The 20,348-nt window shown below is 35.1% G+C and overlaps 1 protein-coding gene and 1 long non-coding RNA gene across 4 annotated transcripts; both read right to left on the bottom strand.

The window, feature by feature from the left end:
- Window positions 1-2,439: 2,439 nt before the first annotated feature.
- On the bottom strand, window positions 2,440-3,827 carry LOC109011947. The gene is made up of 2 exons (XR_001999397.2): window positions 3,316-3,827; window positions 2,440-3,091 (listed from the first exon to the last, which is right to left on the bottom strand). It is a non-coding gene; the product is annotated as an uncharacterized LOC109011947 (long non-coding RNA).
- Window positions 3,828-13,154: 9,327 nt separating this feature from the next.
- On the bottom strand, window positions 13,155-15,560 carry LOC109011945. Of its 3 annotated transcripts, none has more exons than XM_018993355.2 (4): window positions 14,959-15,560; window positions 14,718-14,776; window positions 14,219-14,286; window positions 13,155-14,112 (listed from the first exon to the last, which is right to left on the bottom strand). In XM_018993355.2, exons 1-4 carry the CDS (start codon window positions 15,262-15,264, stop codon window positions 13,463-13,465), a joined length of 1,083 nt encoding a protein of 360 aa, XP_018848900.1. In that variant the 5' UTR covers window positions 15,265-15,560; the 3' UTR covers window positions 13,155-13,462. The 3 variants fall into 3 exon arrangements, with proteins under 3 accessions (XP_018848900.1, XP_018848902.1, XP_018848901.1); XM_018993357.2 differs by having other exon boundaries at window positions 13,155-14,146; window positions 14,959-15,087; XM_018993356.2 differs by having other exon boundaries at window positions 13,155-14,146; window positions 14,219-14,776; window positions 14,959-15,023.
- Between the last annotated feature and the right edge of the window lie 4,788 nt (window positions 15,561-20,348).

The raw sequence follows: 20,348 nt of genomic DNA, 5'->3' as shown, positions 1-20,348 counted from the left end.
TGGGAACTTTGTGATTGGTCATAGTTGTCGATCGTCTGGTTTGACGGAATCAACGAGGAAAATTATATTAATATCGTCGTCAACCCACCTTATCATTACATTAATTTGAAAGGGGAGCACTATGTATGACAAAATAAGAAGAACGGCCAGCTAAAATTTTCTGTCCATTTGAATTCTAATCCATATCAATATACATATATACATATATATATATATATATATACACACACACACCCCTCCAGACAGGGGGCGGAACTAGAAATAATTCTAATTTGAAGGGGAAGTTATAAAAAGAAAGATTTGGAGAGGGAAAAAAATCATTTTTACATAATTGAACTGATAAAAAAACACTTACAAATTAATTTTTTTAAGAATTTTGAAAATTTTGCCTAAAGACTTCGGATGCCTCGAGACAATCTCTGAAAAAGATTGTTTTTTACATGATTAAATCGCCTATATATAGTTCAAGATCGTTGAATATGATCCTGCATCTAGATTAATGGGCCGGAGAATGGACAGAATATCGATTACGAGTCAATATTCCCAACAAAAAGCCAAGTCTTTTTTGGATGGTTATATATCTTGTGCTATTCAATTGGAATAATTTGCACATGATGCGCGAGAAACCAGAGCGTATGCAAACAAAAGAGAAGAGAAAAATACCAAATGGCGACAGATATTATAGGGTCTTGTTCTAAGAAACTTCGCCGAAATTAACAGGAGGGTGATCAATGCATGCTTGCAAGTTAGGCGCGCGCCATCAATCAAGAACTAACAAACAGCAGTGGTGGTACTGTACGTGATCCAACCCAAGGAATCAATTAAGGACCAAAATGATGTTAGAATAGTACTCTTGGACTATCCATTTGTAAAATATTATGGTTTCCACTAATAATTTATGTCATGATCACTTGCCAGATCAGTGGTTAACATTTTCAAAGATTCTCTAATTTTATTTTATTTTTGTACACTTTCTGTAGATAATATTAACATAATTCTTATATTTCAGTTTAGCATAAAAGGCGAGCAAAAAGGCTTTGTTGAGCTACTTTTATGCCTAGCTAGCATGCACGGAAATGATTTAACGCTAGTCATTGAGAGCAGAATGGACATATTTATGGACTAAAATTGGCCCATAAAGTTGCATTGTTCGATAAAACAAATAGAAACTCAATTAAGAGAAGTGCTATATGCCAAACGTACACAACTCTAAAAGCAACAAGAAAAACACATGACAAAGAAAGTAGAGCAAGATGGTATTATCCTGGTTAAGATATAACGTTTGTTTTTCTTTTTTCCTGTTGTCCCATACATGCCTTGTTCTTGATATTTCCATTAAGGGGATCATGAAAAGAACGCACATATATACTATGTCATGTCAAGGCGAAATTGCAGATCTTAGTACTCCAGGCATCACAGCGATCGAGTAGAGAACCCAGTAATTGGATCGAGGCAGCTTTGAATTAATGGAGAATGAGAGGTTCGCTTGCATGTGATGGTGCCTGGAGCTAGCTAGCGGTCCGTCTCGATGGGTGACTCACGGTTATATTGTTGGCTACGTTGGGATCGAAACGTCAAGATGCACGGTAAGTACTGATGAATTTGAAAGGAAAATTATATACACAACATTATTATCCCATTATATATGTACGATGTGACACATGATTTATCATCAAGGATCATCTAATAGTAATAAATATATCATATCGTACCTAGTGAATATGTAAGATAAAAGTTGAATGAGAATGTTTTGCATGTATAGCATTACCCATTTTAAAATCATATGCCATGTAACGCGGTTTGGATATATATAAACAATGTAACGCGGTTTGGATCCATTAAATCGGTTGAAGTTGACAAATTATAATAAAGGTAACAGTTGCATATACTATATTAATGTATGCATTTAATATTTGTCAAACGTGCGACATCAAGGGCACCACATGATGCAACTAAAAAGAATACGATTATAATAATTATATTGGGCGATTTAATACTATTACACTACCAGAGTCTCCATGTACATGCAACCTGCTGAAGTTTCATTCATTCCTATTTTATAATCAATTAATAACACATTAAGCTCGATCGCTCGCTCTACGGCCTGCACTCCGCCCACTTGTCTCTCCGTAAATTGAGGCCAGAAAACCAATTAGGTATCTTCTAAGTTCCAATTCCCTCTCAAATTGATATAAAAACCATCCATGCATGGATTTCTATGTATTCATAGCTAGGAATCCGTAATCAGACAGCGGTAATGGATAAAACCATCCGTCCAATCCACCCTTGAGGTTAATTGTAGGTGATATTACGGTTTAATCTCAAACTCGCATATTTCATTATTGGTGGATAAATATATATATATATATATATATTTTTTAAGGTAGAACAAACTCTATTAATTCACAACGAGATATTAGAACTTTGACACATACAAAATACAAGTCAATTACTATTTTTAAGACTCTCCAATACACAAATTTCTTTGTGATTGACATAGTCTAGTCCATTGATGTAACTTTCTATAAACAAACCGTATGAGAGATGACACTCTATTCCAAGACAGATTTAACAAATCTCACATTCCGTCTTAAGACAGAATTAAACAACTCCACACTCTGTCTAAGACGGAGTAGAGGACACACTCTATGGACAAAAATCTAAAAGACTATGTATTTTTTTTATTTTAACATAAAACAAAAGAAATAACATAAAACATAAAAGATACATGGAAAAATAGCGAATTACAACTTGGAAAATTGTAGATCTGCATTTTCAACCGTAGAGAAAATAAAAAATGGAAACACCAAGACTGTGGTGGCCCGGGACATGTGCCACTCTGGAAGTACGGCGGAACGTTAGGTCTGAAGAAACCGATGACCATGGTCCCAAAAAAGTCGCACGTGGAGGAAATAGAGCTCCCCTTGTAGTGACGCATGGATGTCACACGCGCACTTTGAGTCGCACATGTAGTTCATGCGCCGTTCTGTTTGACGAGATTTTTCGTCTTTCTAAAAGATTGACGCATTGAGAATCTTACAGTGAGGTGCGTGGTGATTGACTGGTTTCGAGAACAATATATTTTGCCCTACTACAAATGAAAAAACAAATGAAATAAAATTAAAATTAAAATTAAAAAACTAGAGAGGAGAGGAGAGAGAGGGAGGGAGGAGCCTAACCCAATAGCCACTTATATATGACTCTTATACCAAGATTATTACAAATAAATGAATCGAAGTCTAAAATAATAATAAATAAAAAATACCAGTCAGAAAGCAGAAATAAAAAACTCTTGGAAACAAGATTGGATTTTACCTCTCATACAAAACCGGATTCCGGCAATATCAAGTTATACCTTTAGTCACAGCCACTCCAGGTGAGAGCGACCCGTCTAAGGTTGGACTGGTGCAACAGATTCTTTCTCCACAAACAAGCAATCCATAACCTTTATGTACTTTCATATAGATTATCTCATAACTTAACATGGATTGTTGCTTACAGAACTTTTGCAGGCTGGTTTAAGCAACTAGCAGCCCAGCCGGGGTACAACCAGCGCTTAGTAAGCGGCGGCAACAGCCCGGCTGGAGCAATGAAGCTTACCCTTATCGTTATGAAAAGGAGAAAGGGAGTTTCCGATCGATGTTTCGTGGAGAAAGAAGCAGCGCGCATGCAGCAGATATAACTGCTTGATCCCAAGACGAGTTGCTCTCACCCAGCGTAGAGATGATGACGAACGTCTTATCGTCTAGCAAAGGATAGGAAGAATATAGCTAGGCTGATTTTCTCAAAGCCCCGTCCTTTCAAAGTTCAGAAATGAATGGAACAAAGCCAAGCCTCAGTAGTATATTTTATATATATATATATATATATATATAATAGGAATAAATATAAATTGAAGTTATTATTAGAAACATATATTTTATATACATGATGTGGTATCATCTAGACCACATATTTCTCTAAGTGAGTGTTGAGAACAATCAACTAGAAGCAACTACGCAGTGAGTATAAAGTGTACACTGTTATAATGACTTTTCTCTAACATTAGTCTATATATATATATATATATATATATATATATCTAATTAAGATCAAGACTATGTTCACGATTTACATTAGCTTTAGCTCACAATTGTATAATGTAGTTATAATTTATGGAGGATGTGACATATTGTACTATTATATGTATGTATGTATGCAGGCCTTTAAGCTTAATTATGTAAAACTTCAACTATTTCGATGGCGAGTAATTCTACATACAATCATAAAGTGCATAAACGTCGCGTAACCGTTTTGAAAAATAGTGGGATCCACTATTAAAAAATTAATTTTTTTAATATGAGTCCCATGTTTTATTCACTTTTTTTAAAACGATTACGCGACGGTTGCACAATTCACGATTATAAATATATTTTCTCTTCGATGGCATGATATATTTCTTTCATAAATTAAAGACAAAGCTAGCTGCACACACGGCCTCCAACTAGGTAGGTGTCATGAGAACCAAAGATAAAAAAGATTGATGCGTATCAATGCCGCAATAATTAGTATATATATCCTCATGTACAATGGATAAATTATTATTAGGCTATTACCATGAGTAATGTTAGATACTCTTTTAAAATGTGCAAGTTTTATCCGTTTAGATTCAGAGTTGATATCAATATATCTCATTTCATCTTATTTAATCATTACAATTTTTCTAAATTCTCAAATAAAATATAATAAACAATTCAATATTTTCAAATCTTAAAACAATAATAATATTAAAAAATAATATTCTAACAATATTTTAATCAACTTTTAATTTTCATCTCAACTCACTATCCAATTAAACCTCACCTTACTCTCTTTAAAAAAAAGTGGAGTCCTCATTAAAAAAAAAAAAAAAAAATCTTTATGTAGATCTCAAATTTATCTATTTTTTTCAAAGAAAGTCATACGCGAGATTTGCATACCATAAAACTGTAAATATAATTTCTCTTATAGATATTGTGCATTCTCTTGTCCCATCTCTCAAGTTATTGGCGGGTTTCGTTGAAAATCATACCTCGTTATTATTCAATATGTTTGTCAATATTTTTTACACATATTTGATTATTTTAACAATTTGAAGAAATTCTATTGGATAATATTAGCCAATAGAGTTTTTCTCTCTCTTTTTTTTTTTTTGGGGAAATTTTTACACATTTGTACCATATTTTATACGTTTTATAGATAAGTTCGATACTTGGAGCAAATATGAGTGTCATATCCTGAAGAAGACCGGTGACTTTGGCTGCTTACACATAGGAGGAAGAAAGGGATATTTGCGGTTGAGGAATGTTACACAACCTCCCATCCTTCACACACTATCTTTTTTTAAAAATTTAATATTTTTTAATATTTTTTTTTAATTTTTTTTTGAATTTATTCTTTTTAAACTAATTCAATTTTTTTATTTATTATTTATATATTAAATATTTGATAAAAAAATAATAAAAATTAAAAAAAATATGATGTATAAAAATTATATGAATAATAGGAAGTTGTGCAGATTTTTTGTTTGCGGTTAATCAAAGCGGCAAGGCGATAATAACCGGTTGAATTGGGCCAAAATAAATCGCTACCCTCGTCCCCACCATGCGAGCAACTTGCTACGCCTAGGGTCACACTCATATCAATGGGCTAGGATTTCAACCCATTTTATTGGCCCAAATGGCAACAGGTTGTAATTGGGCCGACAAAAAAACATTAGCACATATTTAAATGTTTGTGACAAATACGTAATTGATGTTAAAATAATTTTAGATAATTTATTAATAGTAATAAATAATAATAATAAAATAATAAATAATTTGTGAAGAATAGTAAATAGTAGGGAAGTAACACACAGCATTAACCCAGCATTTTTGAGAAAATATAAATGTTTTAAACTAATTAGGTTTGTAAAGAGTTGAGTTGAATTGTGAATAATAGTATTTTGTTGGTTCTATTGAGATGAATTTAACTTCTTTAGGTTGAAATGTATGAAGTAGGCTGAGATGAGTTTAACTTTTTTACGAGAAGTTAAAAAAGTAATATATCCCATCAATTATTAATTTGAGATGAATTGAGTTTGATTCAACAACCGAACACAATTTTATTAGAGTTACCAAACTATGCGAGAGGTTAGGTTCTTCTCCCTTATTGGCTGCAACTTCGATCAATTTGATCGAGAATGGACCTAATTCCCCATGTTACAGTTTTGCAAACTGATTCATGACGTTGTAAATTGTAATATCTTCTGGTAAATAATTCAAATATAAATTAATCATGATCATAACTACTATAAAATCATCATGTGGTTAATTATACTAACAGGCCATGATATGCATGATTGTGAAGATCATTTGTCGGAACTAAGTCATTCTTAATCTTTAATTTCAAGAGACTAATTAATATACCACTAATTAGTCTTTTTAATCACATGTTAAATAATCCTTGTTTGAAGTACTATTCTAACATTGACTAGTCCTTGATCACCACCACTAATTAATTATGGTTTAACCAACTTATATTAAATGATCGAACAATTAGTTTAATATATATTTAATTTCTCTTCTGATCTCTAGTTTCTGAGCAGTGGATTAAAGAAAGAAAGAAAGGAAAAGAAAAAGAGATGATGCTTTAGAATTTTGTAAAGAAAAAAGACATGTGAAAGATCGATTATATATAGATAATGATCATCAGAAGTAGTACTCAATGAATGGAACTGCATGCATATATAAACCATATATATATATATATATATATATATATATATATGCATGTGGGCCAGAAAGGACGGCAAGATCGAATTTATCTAACTACTACATGATATCAGTAATTAAATGAAGGTTTGCTGTGAGCCAAAAACAAACAAACAGCTAATGGACAATGAAAGCAAGCTCCACTAATTATTCTAATCATACTTTAATGTTACCCTTTTGGCATTTGCAATGTCTGACTAAAATAGGTTAGCTCTTGGTACATTGCGCTCACACTAGATTTCGATCTGTCATGCCTACAAAGCTCTCTACACTACAATAAATTAAAGGGGTTTAATTCTGGTGGCCAAAATCCTTTGCGGCAAATAAGACTTGGTCACAAAAAAGGAATTTTTTAATTATATATTGCCATATTTTCGTTACCACGAGTGATAAATCGTCACAAATAAGATTTTTTTTCCTATAAAAATTGGCAAGAGACGCAGTAATTACTATAATAAGTTCGATAATGAGACGACAACCTTAAGCTAGCTACATGTATATATATGCTAATTTCTATATCATAAACCTAGCTATCACTATATATATATATATATATATATATTATATATATATAGATGGGCCATATTATACGTACGTTCCGTAATAGACCAGAGTACTGGACTTGAAGAGATCATTGGCATGCAGCCCTTAGATATAATATGATAACAAAACTTCGTCTTCTCTCAAAGATCTGGCTCAGCGAATTGGAAATAATAAATGGCGGCGCGCATTATATATATATCGATAATAAACATGCGAGTTGCTCATTACCTTGAATATATATATATTGGAGTACTCGATGATCAATCTACACTTCCTGTACTTTCATGCCTTCATGATCGATCAGTACTCAAATACCATATATATATATATTATATATATATGACGACCGACCCTCACCTTTGTTTATTTCATCCTATATATATATCATGTTAATTAAGCCTTCAGTGTGATATCGACCTGAACTGCTCGCTTCTGATTCTAATCGTGTGTCAATTACTATATACTCATTAATTTCCAGCCAACTCCTGGGATCCCATGTAGGCACAGAACCCAGCTTTGTTAGCTAATGTCGAAACGGCACCCCTCCTCAACAGACCAGTACTACTAGTACAACACGAATAAATGATTGTCCAGTTCGGATTCCGATCGACCGACAGATTAAATTCCATTTTTTCACAGCAAAAAATATTTAACGCGTGCATTCAAAACCCGAAATTAAACCCAGTTGATTTGTGGACTTGGATTCACATGATATATATAGATCTGATGATCATCAGCCTATATATTGATCATGATCAAGCTGATTGTTTATCCTCCTGGTCTTTTGTATGTCCTGCTTCAAGGATTACTGGCCAATTTGTAAACAAACAGACAGCAGGCTAGCTGTGAGTTGTATAATAAGGATCGATCGATGTCGGCTGGGCAACTTCTATGTATTTATTTCATGTAGACCATTAAATCCGAAGCCAATATTTAATTGTTACCAATGGTTTCCTCGTCATCTTCGTTTTCGCTAACAATATTCGCGCTTATGTATCTTCTGTGTTGTTTTTACTTTTTAAAAGAAAGAAAAAGAACCAGAAACATTTCATACACATGATTAATATCTGACCACTCTACATAGAAAGGACGATTAATTTCACAAAATGATCAAATACCAAATAATAATTAAAAGGGTATCTGGATCCAGTCGACCAAGCTGCAGCTGGAGTCTCAAAGGATGATTCCCACCCCCCCCCCCATATTAAGGAAATTGTATTTACATTTCATGACCCACCGTTATAAAACTTCATATGATCTGATCCTTACTGGAATCCATACAAGCAATTAATAAGACAGCTTTTCAGCCTCAGACTCCATCTAGGGCCAAAGTTGAATCAATTATCAAATGATTGTGATTTTCGTCATCATCATCATCATCTTAACAGGTTTCATGGATGTCATATGCCTGTGCAGTGCACCAGCCTGTAAGATCGTCTTTCCATGGCTGCCATTTTCTAATTAATTGATTGTTGTACCGAGCTTCTTTCTGCCGGCCGCGGATAATATTGCTTAATTAGCTGATCTATATCAAATTGCAGAGGCGTAAAAGTACTGTAAAAGAAGGTGGTCTTTATATAAAAAGGAAAAGAGAAAACCTAGGAAGTTAAAACCTATAATTCAGCCTTGTAACTGTACGTGTTAAAACAAAAAAACAAAAACAAAAAAGTTTTTTTATCGGTTCAATACCCGTTTGGCAGGCCGTCTAGCCCCACGATCGAGATTGAATTAATTATGTATCTGAGTGGGGGCAAGGTTGGACAGGATAACGAACTGTACTCGGGCCCTTTAGTCTTTGCATATACGCCACGAAGACATTGGCCTTGCAACCCCGCGCGTTGGAAAGCCTAACCAACCAGAACATAGCTTGGTGAATCGAATGATGATCAAGAACAAGATATTAATACATATGCTTTATAGATACCGCCATGCCTAACTATATATACAATACATATATATATATATATAGTTAAACCAGAAAAAGAAAACTCAACACTGTTTTTTAGCCATATGGAAGCTAGCTAGTAGAGGGAACTGGGACAAATTAAGTGGTTAAAAGGATCATCATGTACGGACTCATTTCTACGTACCCAAAATCAGTTCCAATATATATATATATATATATATATATATATATATATATATATATATATCTCATGTGTGTGTGTGTGTGTGTGTGGTTCATGTCTTTTCCTTCTTGACCAGACATCACGAATAGTATTTGGTTGATCAGTATATTATAATCCACATATCAAATATAATATATAATTAATGCTGTCTAAAACTAAAAAGAAAGTTAAGCAATTAGCAAACATTTACTTCACATATATATATATATATGGGATAGTCAGACTTAATTAAGTACTGCTCGTGCAGATCTTACTATAATGAAAGTGATTTCTACCTGACTGTGAGATTCCGAAACCATGCATATTCGGGGTAGGGGGGAAAGCATGGTCTCCTAATATGTGGAAGAGGTTTTGGCCACTGTCTCCATCCTTAGGGTCTCCATCCCGAAAGAATCTCATTGTCATATTTAATTATTCAGTGGAATCAAACCACCAAAAAAGAGAAAACATATTGGCTTCATAATACAATAGTCCTTCTAAACTAGGAATTAGAAGAGAGCAAAACATATATTTTGTTAAAAAGTTATCTAATTAAGAAAAGACTTATGTAGGACATGAAAGTCATTGTTGTAGGTCAAGGAGGCGGGCGGGCGCATGTACAGCATGCTGCATAGACAGGCCAGTGACCATATATCCGTCTGCTTGCTACGAGCCTAACATCCATGGAACGATCGAGAAAACAGAAGACATATATATATATATAGTTAGATGAGTGACACTGGCACATGATCATGTATATAGTACTTTTCTCTTTAATTTTCTTTTTTTCCACCTTAAGAAAAGGTACATGGACTTTCCTGAATGCATGTTGGGCGATTGAGCCAAAAACAACTGCAATTACATATCTTTGAATTTGTGATATTCAAAAAAAAAAAGACTTTTAGCTGTCAATTCCCCCAAAGCCTACCCCATCAGTAGCAGTACTAGTGTTCCTACATATTGCGCTCCATGACAAGCATTGTTGACATTTACCGAGGGTGTCTTTAGGGCGGACAGTTAGACAACAGGTGGGGTTAAAAGTAAGAAGCTGTTAATGATCAAGCTCTTATAAATTACTATCGATAACCATTCAATAGTCATAGACAATAAATTTGAAAGGCATATAATAAAACACCACTTTGTTCAAATTTGGATGGGATCGTAGTAGATTTTCTTAGCCCTTACTCCACTCCACATGATGATGATGATGATGATGATGATGATGATGATGATGATGAATTAGCTAGCTAGGGACGACAGTCTCATTTAGTGGTCAAACTTAATTGACGCTTAATTATTATATATATAAAATTGTGCCAGAAGCAATATATGCTAGCTGCATGGAGGTAGCTTAATTACCTAGCTAGCTAGGGCTCGGAAGGGAAGGGAAGGGAAGGGCATTATAATTATTATTCCTGATCCTTAAACCAAACTGCATGCGATAACATATATATATTTATATATATATGATGAGTACTTACGTATTCGATCGATCGGCTTAATTGGTAATTATATATATATATATATATATATATATATATGCGTGTCATTAATTTGCCATGGTCAACCTTAACCAAGCTTAGCTTGATATTAGAACATATTATTTTTGTGCTTTTTAGTAGTTAGTGCCATACCCGCTGCATGCATGGGGTCTACATGACTCGCTTTTCAGACGTCTGCTTATTGGAGGTGAACTTGATTGATTATGCGTTTCATAAGATATTTTTTTTTCACTCATACAACTAATTACTTTTTGAAGATCAAACTTCCCTAGCTAGCTGCAAGCCTGCAAGTATATATTATATATTATATATTATATATTATATATTATATATTAATGCGTGTTCGATCGTTTTCCTCAAATTAAGCTGTCTCAAATGCCACAAACTTCCACTTTATTAATTTCCGGTATTTACGCAATTAATTTCTCCAATTAATTATATAGACTAGTGCTGAAACTTTGGAGCATTATATATGAGTACTCTTATGAAAAATCAAAACATCCAATTAATTCTACGCGCGTAGACGTCCCTAACTCTGACAAAAATGTTATATATCGACAAGGATCTTTCAACTAAACATGATCAGGTGTCCGAAGATTCAAAATTGGTGAGCAAATGAACTCGCTAGCCAGCTAGCTAGCTAATTCTATATATGACAATTCCAAGTGGTCGTAGTGAAGATATATAATGGATGAAGAACATAATTAGCCATTAAAATAACGCTGGCGCTGACTGATTTGAAGAGTCTTTAACATGAATCTTATAAGCTGATTGATTTCATGGGATTGTTAATTTTGAAGTTTTAACGTCTGATTTTGAGTAAACAACATTTATCTATATATATATATATATATATATATATAGATTAATCTAAATTAAAGGTACTGCGCGCAGTAGTACGCGCGGTGGTCCTAAATAAATATACTTTTCGTGCTAACTTGGATGCATGAGGCTGGTAGAGGAATTTAACGACGTGTACAGCTGGCCGAACCATATCTATATATATATATATATGCAAGTCGATCAATTAATATTGCTAGAGATATAGAGAGAGGAAATTAAGTGGTATAAGTTTCACTCATTTTTTTTCATAAAGTACCATTTTGTCCATGATTTGATCATTTCCTGATGAAATTGGGCAATGATTTGATCATTTGTCTGTCTATGTCGACATGACTTTGTATAGTTTTTATTTCTAATACATATATATATATACATGATCATCGTGCCTAGCTAGCTATAACGAAAATTTATACGAATTTGTAGTGCGTAGTACGTAGTTGTTAATTTCTAAGATCAGAGTACGTTGTAGCTAGCTAGCTTGTCCATTTTTATGCTTAAGTAAGTAATACTACTTAATCTATTTATTATTATATATAATTAGTAGAAAAATGTGATATTTGGTAAAAATACTGATATTTGAATTAATATATATTTGATGATTTAATTTTAGCCAGAATTATGGACCGTTTTTAATATTAAATGGACGTCAAACCAATAATCATATTGCAGTTCATACCCCACCCAACCTATGGACAAAGGGGAAACCAACTTTTTTGCCAACTGTCGGCCTCAAGGTGCTTTCTGTTTTCTACTAGTTAAAAATGGCTCCAGTTCATTTGTTTTTACCCTTACAAAAAGGAGAATATATATATATCTATCCAAATTAAATGCGCGCTTTAATTAGGGTCTGTGTATAAATATATTAATTTTTTATCATTTCATAAAAATTCTACGAATTATCTTCAAACTGGATGATCAAGTGATCGATTAATAATTAAATGGAGCTTAATTTCTCAACTTATTTTCTATGGGATTAATCTATATATATGATATATCCTTTCATATTTATATATGGAGAAGTACTTGAATTTTGGCATTTGCGGACCGGCGGGCAATACCTTCTAGTTCTATATATATATGTATATGATCTAAGGCCTACTGATGATTGTTCTATCATCATAAAACCTTTGAAATTAAGCTTCTATATAACTGTCATGAATGGCTCTTTTCAAACTATATATATTCGATTTATTATTCAAAGATACAAAATTCAATATATATATATATAGTTACCTATGATCATCATAATCTATATATATATATATATATATATATATATATGATATTGCAGGTAGCTGCTAGCTTAAAAGACGTATATAATTAGATCAGTACTTGAGAACCATTTCTTCGATCGAAAGAAAATCTAGCTAGCTAGGACAATATTAAGCTGCAAAATATATAAATTCCCATGTACTTCTTAATTTGATATTAAACAAAAGATCATCGAACTAATTAACGAAAAGATTTCAAGGGAAAAAAAGAAACTGATAATAACTAAAAGCATTAATTAATATTCGTTATTTCATTAAAACTATCAAACGCACACGGATGTTGAAAGCAGTTACACCAGTACTAGCTTGCGTAACATAACGTCAAACCTGAACCTCCATTGTGTTTTTATGGCTTTCGATCGACACGCAATAATCCTCGCAGGTTTTGCCTTCAGAGAGTACGTATACGTACGTACTTTGCCTTACTACTGATGATCATGATGATTATCAGCCATAACATTATTCCCGTTGTTTGTTTCGCCGAGCAAGCTGCTTATGGAACGCGCTTTCACCATCCCAAGCTTCATCCTTTTCTTCGTGACCATCAATGGTTTCTTCTCATCTTCATGACCGTCATCATCTCCATCATTATCTGACACAGAATCTTTTGGTTTGTTTTCCTGTAACGACGACGAAGGTGCCGAAAGTACTGGCTCCGACTCATGATCCATTTTCGGAGCAGTATTATTCCCAGCCAAGGATCGGCTTCGAACGCTTGCCATGCTCCTTAGCCTTCCCTTTCCCAAGTGATGCTCACATAGAGAGTAGCCCACGAGGGTCTGTTGGCAGCATCTCCATCCTCTCCCATTAACACGACTGCACCTCGATCCCTCCATAAGTGCACCACCTCTACCCCTCTTTTTTGCACTGGTATTCTCAGGCGCCTCCTTTGTTTCCTTCTCTTCTCCGTCGTCGTATTGTTGTGCACATTTCTTGTTCATCTTCGTCTTCATCTTAGTCTTGATCATCTTCTTGTCTTTCTCCATTATCGCGTCTTCGTTCGCTCTTCTTTCAAAGGTACTTCTTCTCTTCTTTGGTGGGAATGCTTTCTCTCCTTCACACCATTTCCCAGGTGCTATAATATTGCAGCCAAACAACCACCAACAGCACTACATTCATGAAATACCTTTTAACGGTATAAATTCTATGGCTAATTTGCTTTAGTAAATACCCTTAATTACCTTGATGGGAAGTACTTGATTCTGGAAGAACCCCAGTAACAGTTTCTGCACCCAGGATGCCTCCCCTCCTAAAAGCAAACCAGACCCAGGAGTTGCACAACCACATACATAAAATTTACAGCCCAAGGAAGAACCAAACAAAACCCCCCCAAAAAAAAGTGCAATATGGAGCAAGATGTATTGTAGCTGGGACCAGCAAACCCATGCTAACGTGCACCGCATGGGCATTTTAGCCAGCCGAGATAGAGATAAAAAAGAGCTAGCTAGATTAGATTAGATTAGATGGGAAGGTATGGTGGCTAGCCCAAAGCTGATATAAAAACACCTTAAAACAGTATTTCCACTTACAGTATTTTATTTTTCTTTCTTATTTTTTTTTCTAAAAAATTTCTTATGGGTAAAATCGAGTTATGGGTCTCCGTCTTTTCACCTTTTTTACTACAAGATTTCATGAAAGATGGGAAGAACATGGGTTAGCTTTTTCCGCTTCCTTTCTTACCTGATATCATTACCCTTCTCTCGCTCGCCCCTTCTCTCATCTTCCCCTCGCAATAACGCCTGCAAAATCACAACAAATATATAATCCACTCACACATGCTTGTCCCTAATGTGCCCCCTCTATCTATACAAATCCGGCATCTGGAAAATCCTCTTTAGGGCACATTGAACCAAAGTGCACCCCAAAACACACATAAAACCAACAGCAGTAAAAATTAATGATATGAGATTGTTTCACTGACCGAGAAATCTTTCTTCTTATTCCCCTGGTGTGTCCCACCAGCATCACCCGAGCAATCCAGGCCAGTACTGCTTCCTCCTCCGATCGGTGAGAGAAGTTGATTGGGTTGATCGGACGGCGGTTTATCAAAGTGGTCATCTCTATCGCCTTGTGGGGTGAGATTTCCAAGTGGGTTTGAGGCTTTTGGGTGCGTGGCATCGTGGAGTTGGAGTTGCACCACCGGAGACCGGTTGAGGAGGGGATCTGAGAGAGGAACCGGAGAGAGAGACGAGAGAGGCAAGGGAACCTGCCTTTTACGGATCCTCATCGGTGCAAAGATAAGATTTTGATCTCTCTATCTCAAACCAAGAGATTTTTTGGATGGCTAAGAAAGAAAGACCACTCACGCACTCAGACCCAGAAGTGATCTTTCAGGTCAGATTTCACAGATGAGAAAGAGAGAAAGAGAGAGAGTGCAAGACCATATACTACTACTACAACCCCAAAGACCAAGAAAAATTTTGGTGCTTTTTAATAATCTTGGTTCTCTTTCTCTCTCTAACTTTTATTTGTTGCACCAATTGCACCACAGAAAGGGGGACGCATACGTTTCTAGGAGAGAGATAGGGGAGGAACGTGCACGTGTGGAGGGTGAGGTTTTAGGGGGACGATGGCACGTGTGAGGGGACTGGGGTATAGGTGACTGGTTCAGTAGGTAGCAGGTGAGAGAGGGGTAAGAGGGAATCGGGACGAAGAAGGGGACAGGGTACGAACGAGGATGCCAGGGTGGAAGGTGGGAAGAGGAATACAAAATGATGGGGGAGTTGGGTAGTTTTATCGTTTCTACTTTTAAGAAGGGGTCCCATCCACCACTCCCCCCGCCCCCCTTCCAACCTCTGGCTCTCTTTGTTACAACAACCCATATATACATACACGATTACACATATGGCTCTCCTAATTCTCTTCTGTTCATCAGACAGCTCCTTTGCCAGGACGATGATCTGCTCCTACTCCTATTCTCCCCTTCTCAATTAGCAAGCAATGCCTAGTATTTATTCCAGAATGTTTGTCCGAGTGATAAGATGGTTTTGTAGATTTCTTAACCCATTAATATTTTCTATAGCTAAATGATGATCAATGGAAAAAGAATATCTCAAATTGTTCGATGATTTCAAGTAGAACAGAGATAAGAGTAATTATTTGTATTATCTAAATATATAGAAACATTCATTTCTCTCCATAAAAAGTCTAATAAGAAGAATGTAGTAATTCTTTATAAAGTTAAAGATGAGTTTATTCTTAAACCATGTAGGATTTCTCAATATGTCCTCTCGTGTGTGGATCGGTATTTCTAGTATCATCATCATGGATAGGTCGCAATAGCTTATCATCAGTCATAGATTAACCTAATGATCTGATATCATATAAAAATATTCATTTCTCCCCATAAAAAGTCTAATTGGAGGAATGAGCTAACTCATTATAAATGTTTGAATGATGTTGTTTCTAAGGCATGTGGAACTTCTCAATAAAATAGACAAGTTTCATGCAAGTCCTTATAAAAAATTTAGACTCGAATTTCTTAAAAAAATGTAAAAAAATACTATTCTTTATTAGTATAACTATTTTTTTTTTAAAAGATTTGTATGAGACTTGTTTATTTAAAACTTGTATTTAACATTACTCGTTTGATAAATATTATAAGATTCATTAATTTATATAGTTTTTTCAAATCAAATGAGATCATAGCTCCACATAATTACTTGCCATTTTAAAATATCACGTCTAAATAATGGATATTTATATGATGAACGGTGACTTCGTAGAAGCAACTAATGCTGACTAGATAACATGATGATCTAGACCATTTAAGTTGGGAAAAAGTAGCTGGAATTTAACCATTTCTACATGGTATGATATTAAAGAATTATAGAAGACTTCTGTTCAATTTTTTGTGGTTATGTCATAAATGGAATGGAGATTATTATGCCAGTGAATGACTTCATCTGTTCATCATGGGTTCTAAACTCATGATCATTTGTCTTTGAAATACTGGTTTTGGTTTTTCTTTATGAGAAAATGGGGATTTTTACTACTGATTGCTTGATCAAATAAAATTTATTCTAATGAAGGTTAACATAAAAATTAATTTAGTTATGTCGATTATAAATCAAATTTTGAAAAATATTAATACGTAGATTAGAACAAGTTTGGAGAGTGAGATGATATGAGAATTTTATGAATAGTACTAAGATAATTTGTGAATAGCTGCGAGATAGTTTGAGTTAGGCTGCGTTTGAATGATGAATGAGCTCAGTTCTTTATGATTAGTAGTGAGTTGAGTAGTATAGATAATTATGTGGGGCTCAAAAAAATTGAGTTTAAAGTGTGTTTAGATGTTAAAATGAATTTAGTATTTTTTATGGGAAGTTGAAAAATGTTGTGAGTCTCACGTATAAAGATGTGTTAGGTTGAAAAACGTATGGGTCCTGCGTGTAAGAAAGTTTTGAGTTGAGATGAATTTAGTAATTTGAGAATTGAGTGTTTGGATGTTATATTCAACTTAAAATTAGATTGGACTCAGCTGAGTCTTACAACCAAGCGCAACCTTAATGTTTTATGAGATTTTGGAAAATGAGAGGAAAAAATTAAATAAAAATATTCTAAAGTTAAAATATTATTATAATATAATTTTTTTAATATTTTTTTTAATTGAAAAAATTGAATTACTTTTTATTTTTTGTTTGAAATTTTGAAAAAGTTGTAATTATTAGTTTAAAAGTATTTATATTTTAGCGATATTTAAAAATAAAATGAAATTAAATGAGATGAGAATTTTTAGATAAAAACTTTTTCCAAACAAGCCTTTTAAGGGTACGTTTGGATAGTAAGAAGTGTTGAGAATGTTTGTGAATAGTAGTGAAAAATTAATAATAAAATATTAAATAGTAATAAAAAGTTGGTGAAAAGTAATAAATAGTAAAAAAGTAGATAAAAAATAATAATAAAGTAAAAAATAATAGTAAGAATACTTCAAGTACTCCAACCGGCACACACTGAAAGTGATAAATTAAGGTGGGACTTTTGGTATTTAGGCAATATCATTACTCGCCTAAACAGGATTTGTTTTCTAGAGACAGAAGGCCCAAGTTCAAAGTCCAACTAGTTTTTCTGGAGATTTATCTCAGCCCAACTTTCTGGCCGGCCTCCATGACTATATCACCAACTCTAAACGAGCTAGCATTTCTATTTCGATGAAACGCTGTATTTGTCTGCTGGGCGGGTACTATCGACGTTCCTATTCCCAAATTCAAAAGGCATAATTGGGCAGAGCTTCTCTTATTTGCTGGAAAAGGGCAGGAAAAAAAAAAAAACATCTCTGCAGCGATCTAATTTGAAATCCAACGTATAACTACAATTTGATTGATGAACTTCTAGCCAGGAGTAGTACTACAATATGGTGCAGGATTCTCGCGAGAACACACATACTGCATTGCCAAGTGTCACCTACAATTTGATTGATGAACTTCTAGCCAGGAGTAGTACTAATCAGTCAGTCAGGTATCGAGAATCGGATCTTTCCTGCAGATCAGAGGGAGGAGTTGTTTCTCGACTCATTTGCTCAGTCGGGTCCTCACCAATCATGCGCGCGCGCACGTTCCAATTATAGATCTTCTTATCGATCGGTTGCGATTCATAAATCCTCTATCTCTTGACATGATCACATGCATATTAATATGCATGCATGGTGTTGTAATATTATATGCCAGCCAGCTTGATGCACAGACTCTCAATTCCGGCGGGCCCCCGACCAAGCAAGTACATGTAGGGCTGTACACAAACCGGCCGGACCGACCGCCGCCGACTCAGACCGACCGCCGGAGCTCGGAACCGGCCGAAACCGGCAGGGAACCGGTCGGCCGTCGGTGATAAATCATCAAAACCGGCGTCGGCCGGTTCGGTCACGGTTTGAACCAACCAAAAACCGAAAAACCGGCCGACGCCGTATATATATATATTTTTTGAATATATTCATTTGATAAACGACGCCGTTTCACTTAAATAAGTGAAACGACGTCGTTTTTATTTTTTAAAGTTAGAAAAAAAATTAAAGGGAACGGCGCCGTTTGGCTTATGCCAAACGGCGCCGTTCCAACTAGGGCATATTGTCCCCGAGCTGGCCCTCCCCGAGTCCCCAGGTCCATTTCAGCATTTCTCTGTTCTCAACTTCTCATCTCTAATCCTCTCCGCCTCGGCGCCTCCCTCAGTCGAGTCAGTCCCTCTCTCAGACTCAGACTCTCATTGAGTCATTCCGAATCCGAGTCCCTCTCTCAGACTCTCATTGAGTCATTCCGAATCCGAGTCCCGACGATTTCAGCAATCGGATTCGGCGCCGTTTCAGTGACTCAGTCCGTGAGTCCATGACGCCGCATCGCCGTCCACGCCTCCAGCCACTCACGGCTCAACGACGCACGACGCCCAGCGGTCCACCGTCCATTGTTGTTTTTAGGTATGATTTTGTTTTTTATTTATTTATTTAATAGTATTTTGTGAGATTTTATTTAGAACCCGAGAGACTCAGTATATATCATTTCTGATTTGGTATTTCAATCTAGGGTTAGGGATTGTGTTTGCTTTGTTTGAGATGATTGAAATAGTGAATATCATTTTGAGGAAGAATTGTGGTGATTTTTTTCGGCAGTGTGCAATTTATTCACGGATTGATGTAATTTTGTTGAAAAAAAAATAATTTGTGATGTTTATTGAAAGTAAAATTTATGATGTGTTTATGTTATAAATAATTTGTGATGTTTATTGAAAGTAAAATAATTTGTGAGATTTATGAGCGATCTAAAATGTAGATTAGAATCTTAGATTTGTGATGTTTGCCACGTTGCAAACTAGCTGCTGTGTAATTATCAATTGTGGTGATTTTTTGTTCTTTCTTGTTTTTACATGTTAGATGGATTCTTCATCAAGTCCAATTGATCTTGATTCGAACTCTCAAATACCAAAACCCCCGACTTCAAGTGGCCCTAATAGTAGTAATTGTCCACTTCCTAAGAAACGGAAGGGGAAGGATCCGTCAATTGTTTGGGATCATTTTACAAAAGTTGAGGGTTGTTCCGTAGATGATCCTAAGGCCAAGTGCAATTATTGTGGCAAGATATACGCTTGCCACTCGAAGAGGAACGGAACTTCAACTATGCAAAACCATCTACCTTCATGTCCCAAAAATCCTCATAAGCGTGGGCCTTTAGATAAATACCAAACAACATTGGCGGGTGAGGTATCCTCGGAGGGGTTTGGAGAGAGTGATAATTCTTTAAGAAATCTTGTAACTCATAAATATAGTGAGGAGGCTGTGAGGATGGCGCTTGCGGAGATGGTAATTCTCGATGAATTACCATT

The sequence above is a fragment of the Juglans regia genome, chromosome 3 (genome assembly GCF_001411555.2).
Source record: "Juglans regia cultivar Chandler chromosome 3, Walnut 2.0, whole genome shotgun sequence".
Taxonomy (NCBI): Eukaryota; Viridiplantae; Streptophyta; class Magnoliopsida; order Fagales; family Juglandaceae; genus Juglans; species Juglans regia.
The sequence above is the reverse complement of the archived record's forward strand: the minus strand, read 5'-3'. Positions and strand labels throughout refer to the sequence as shown.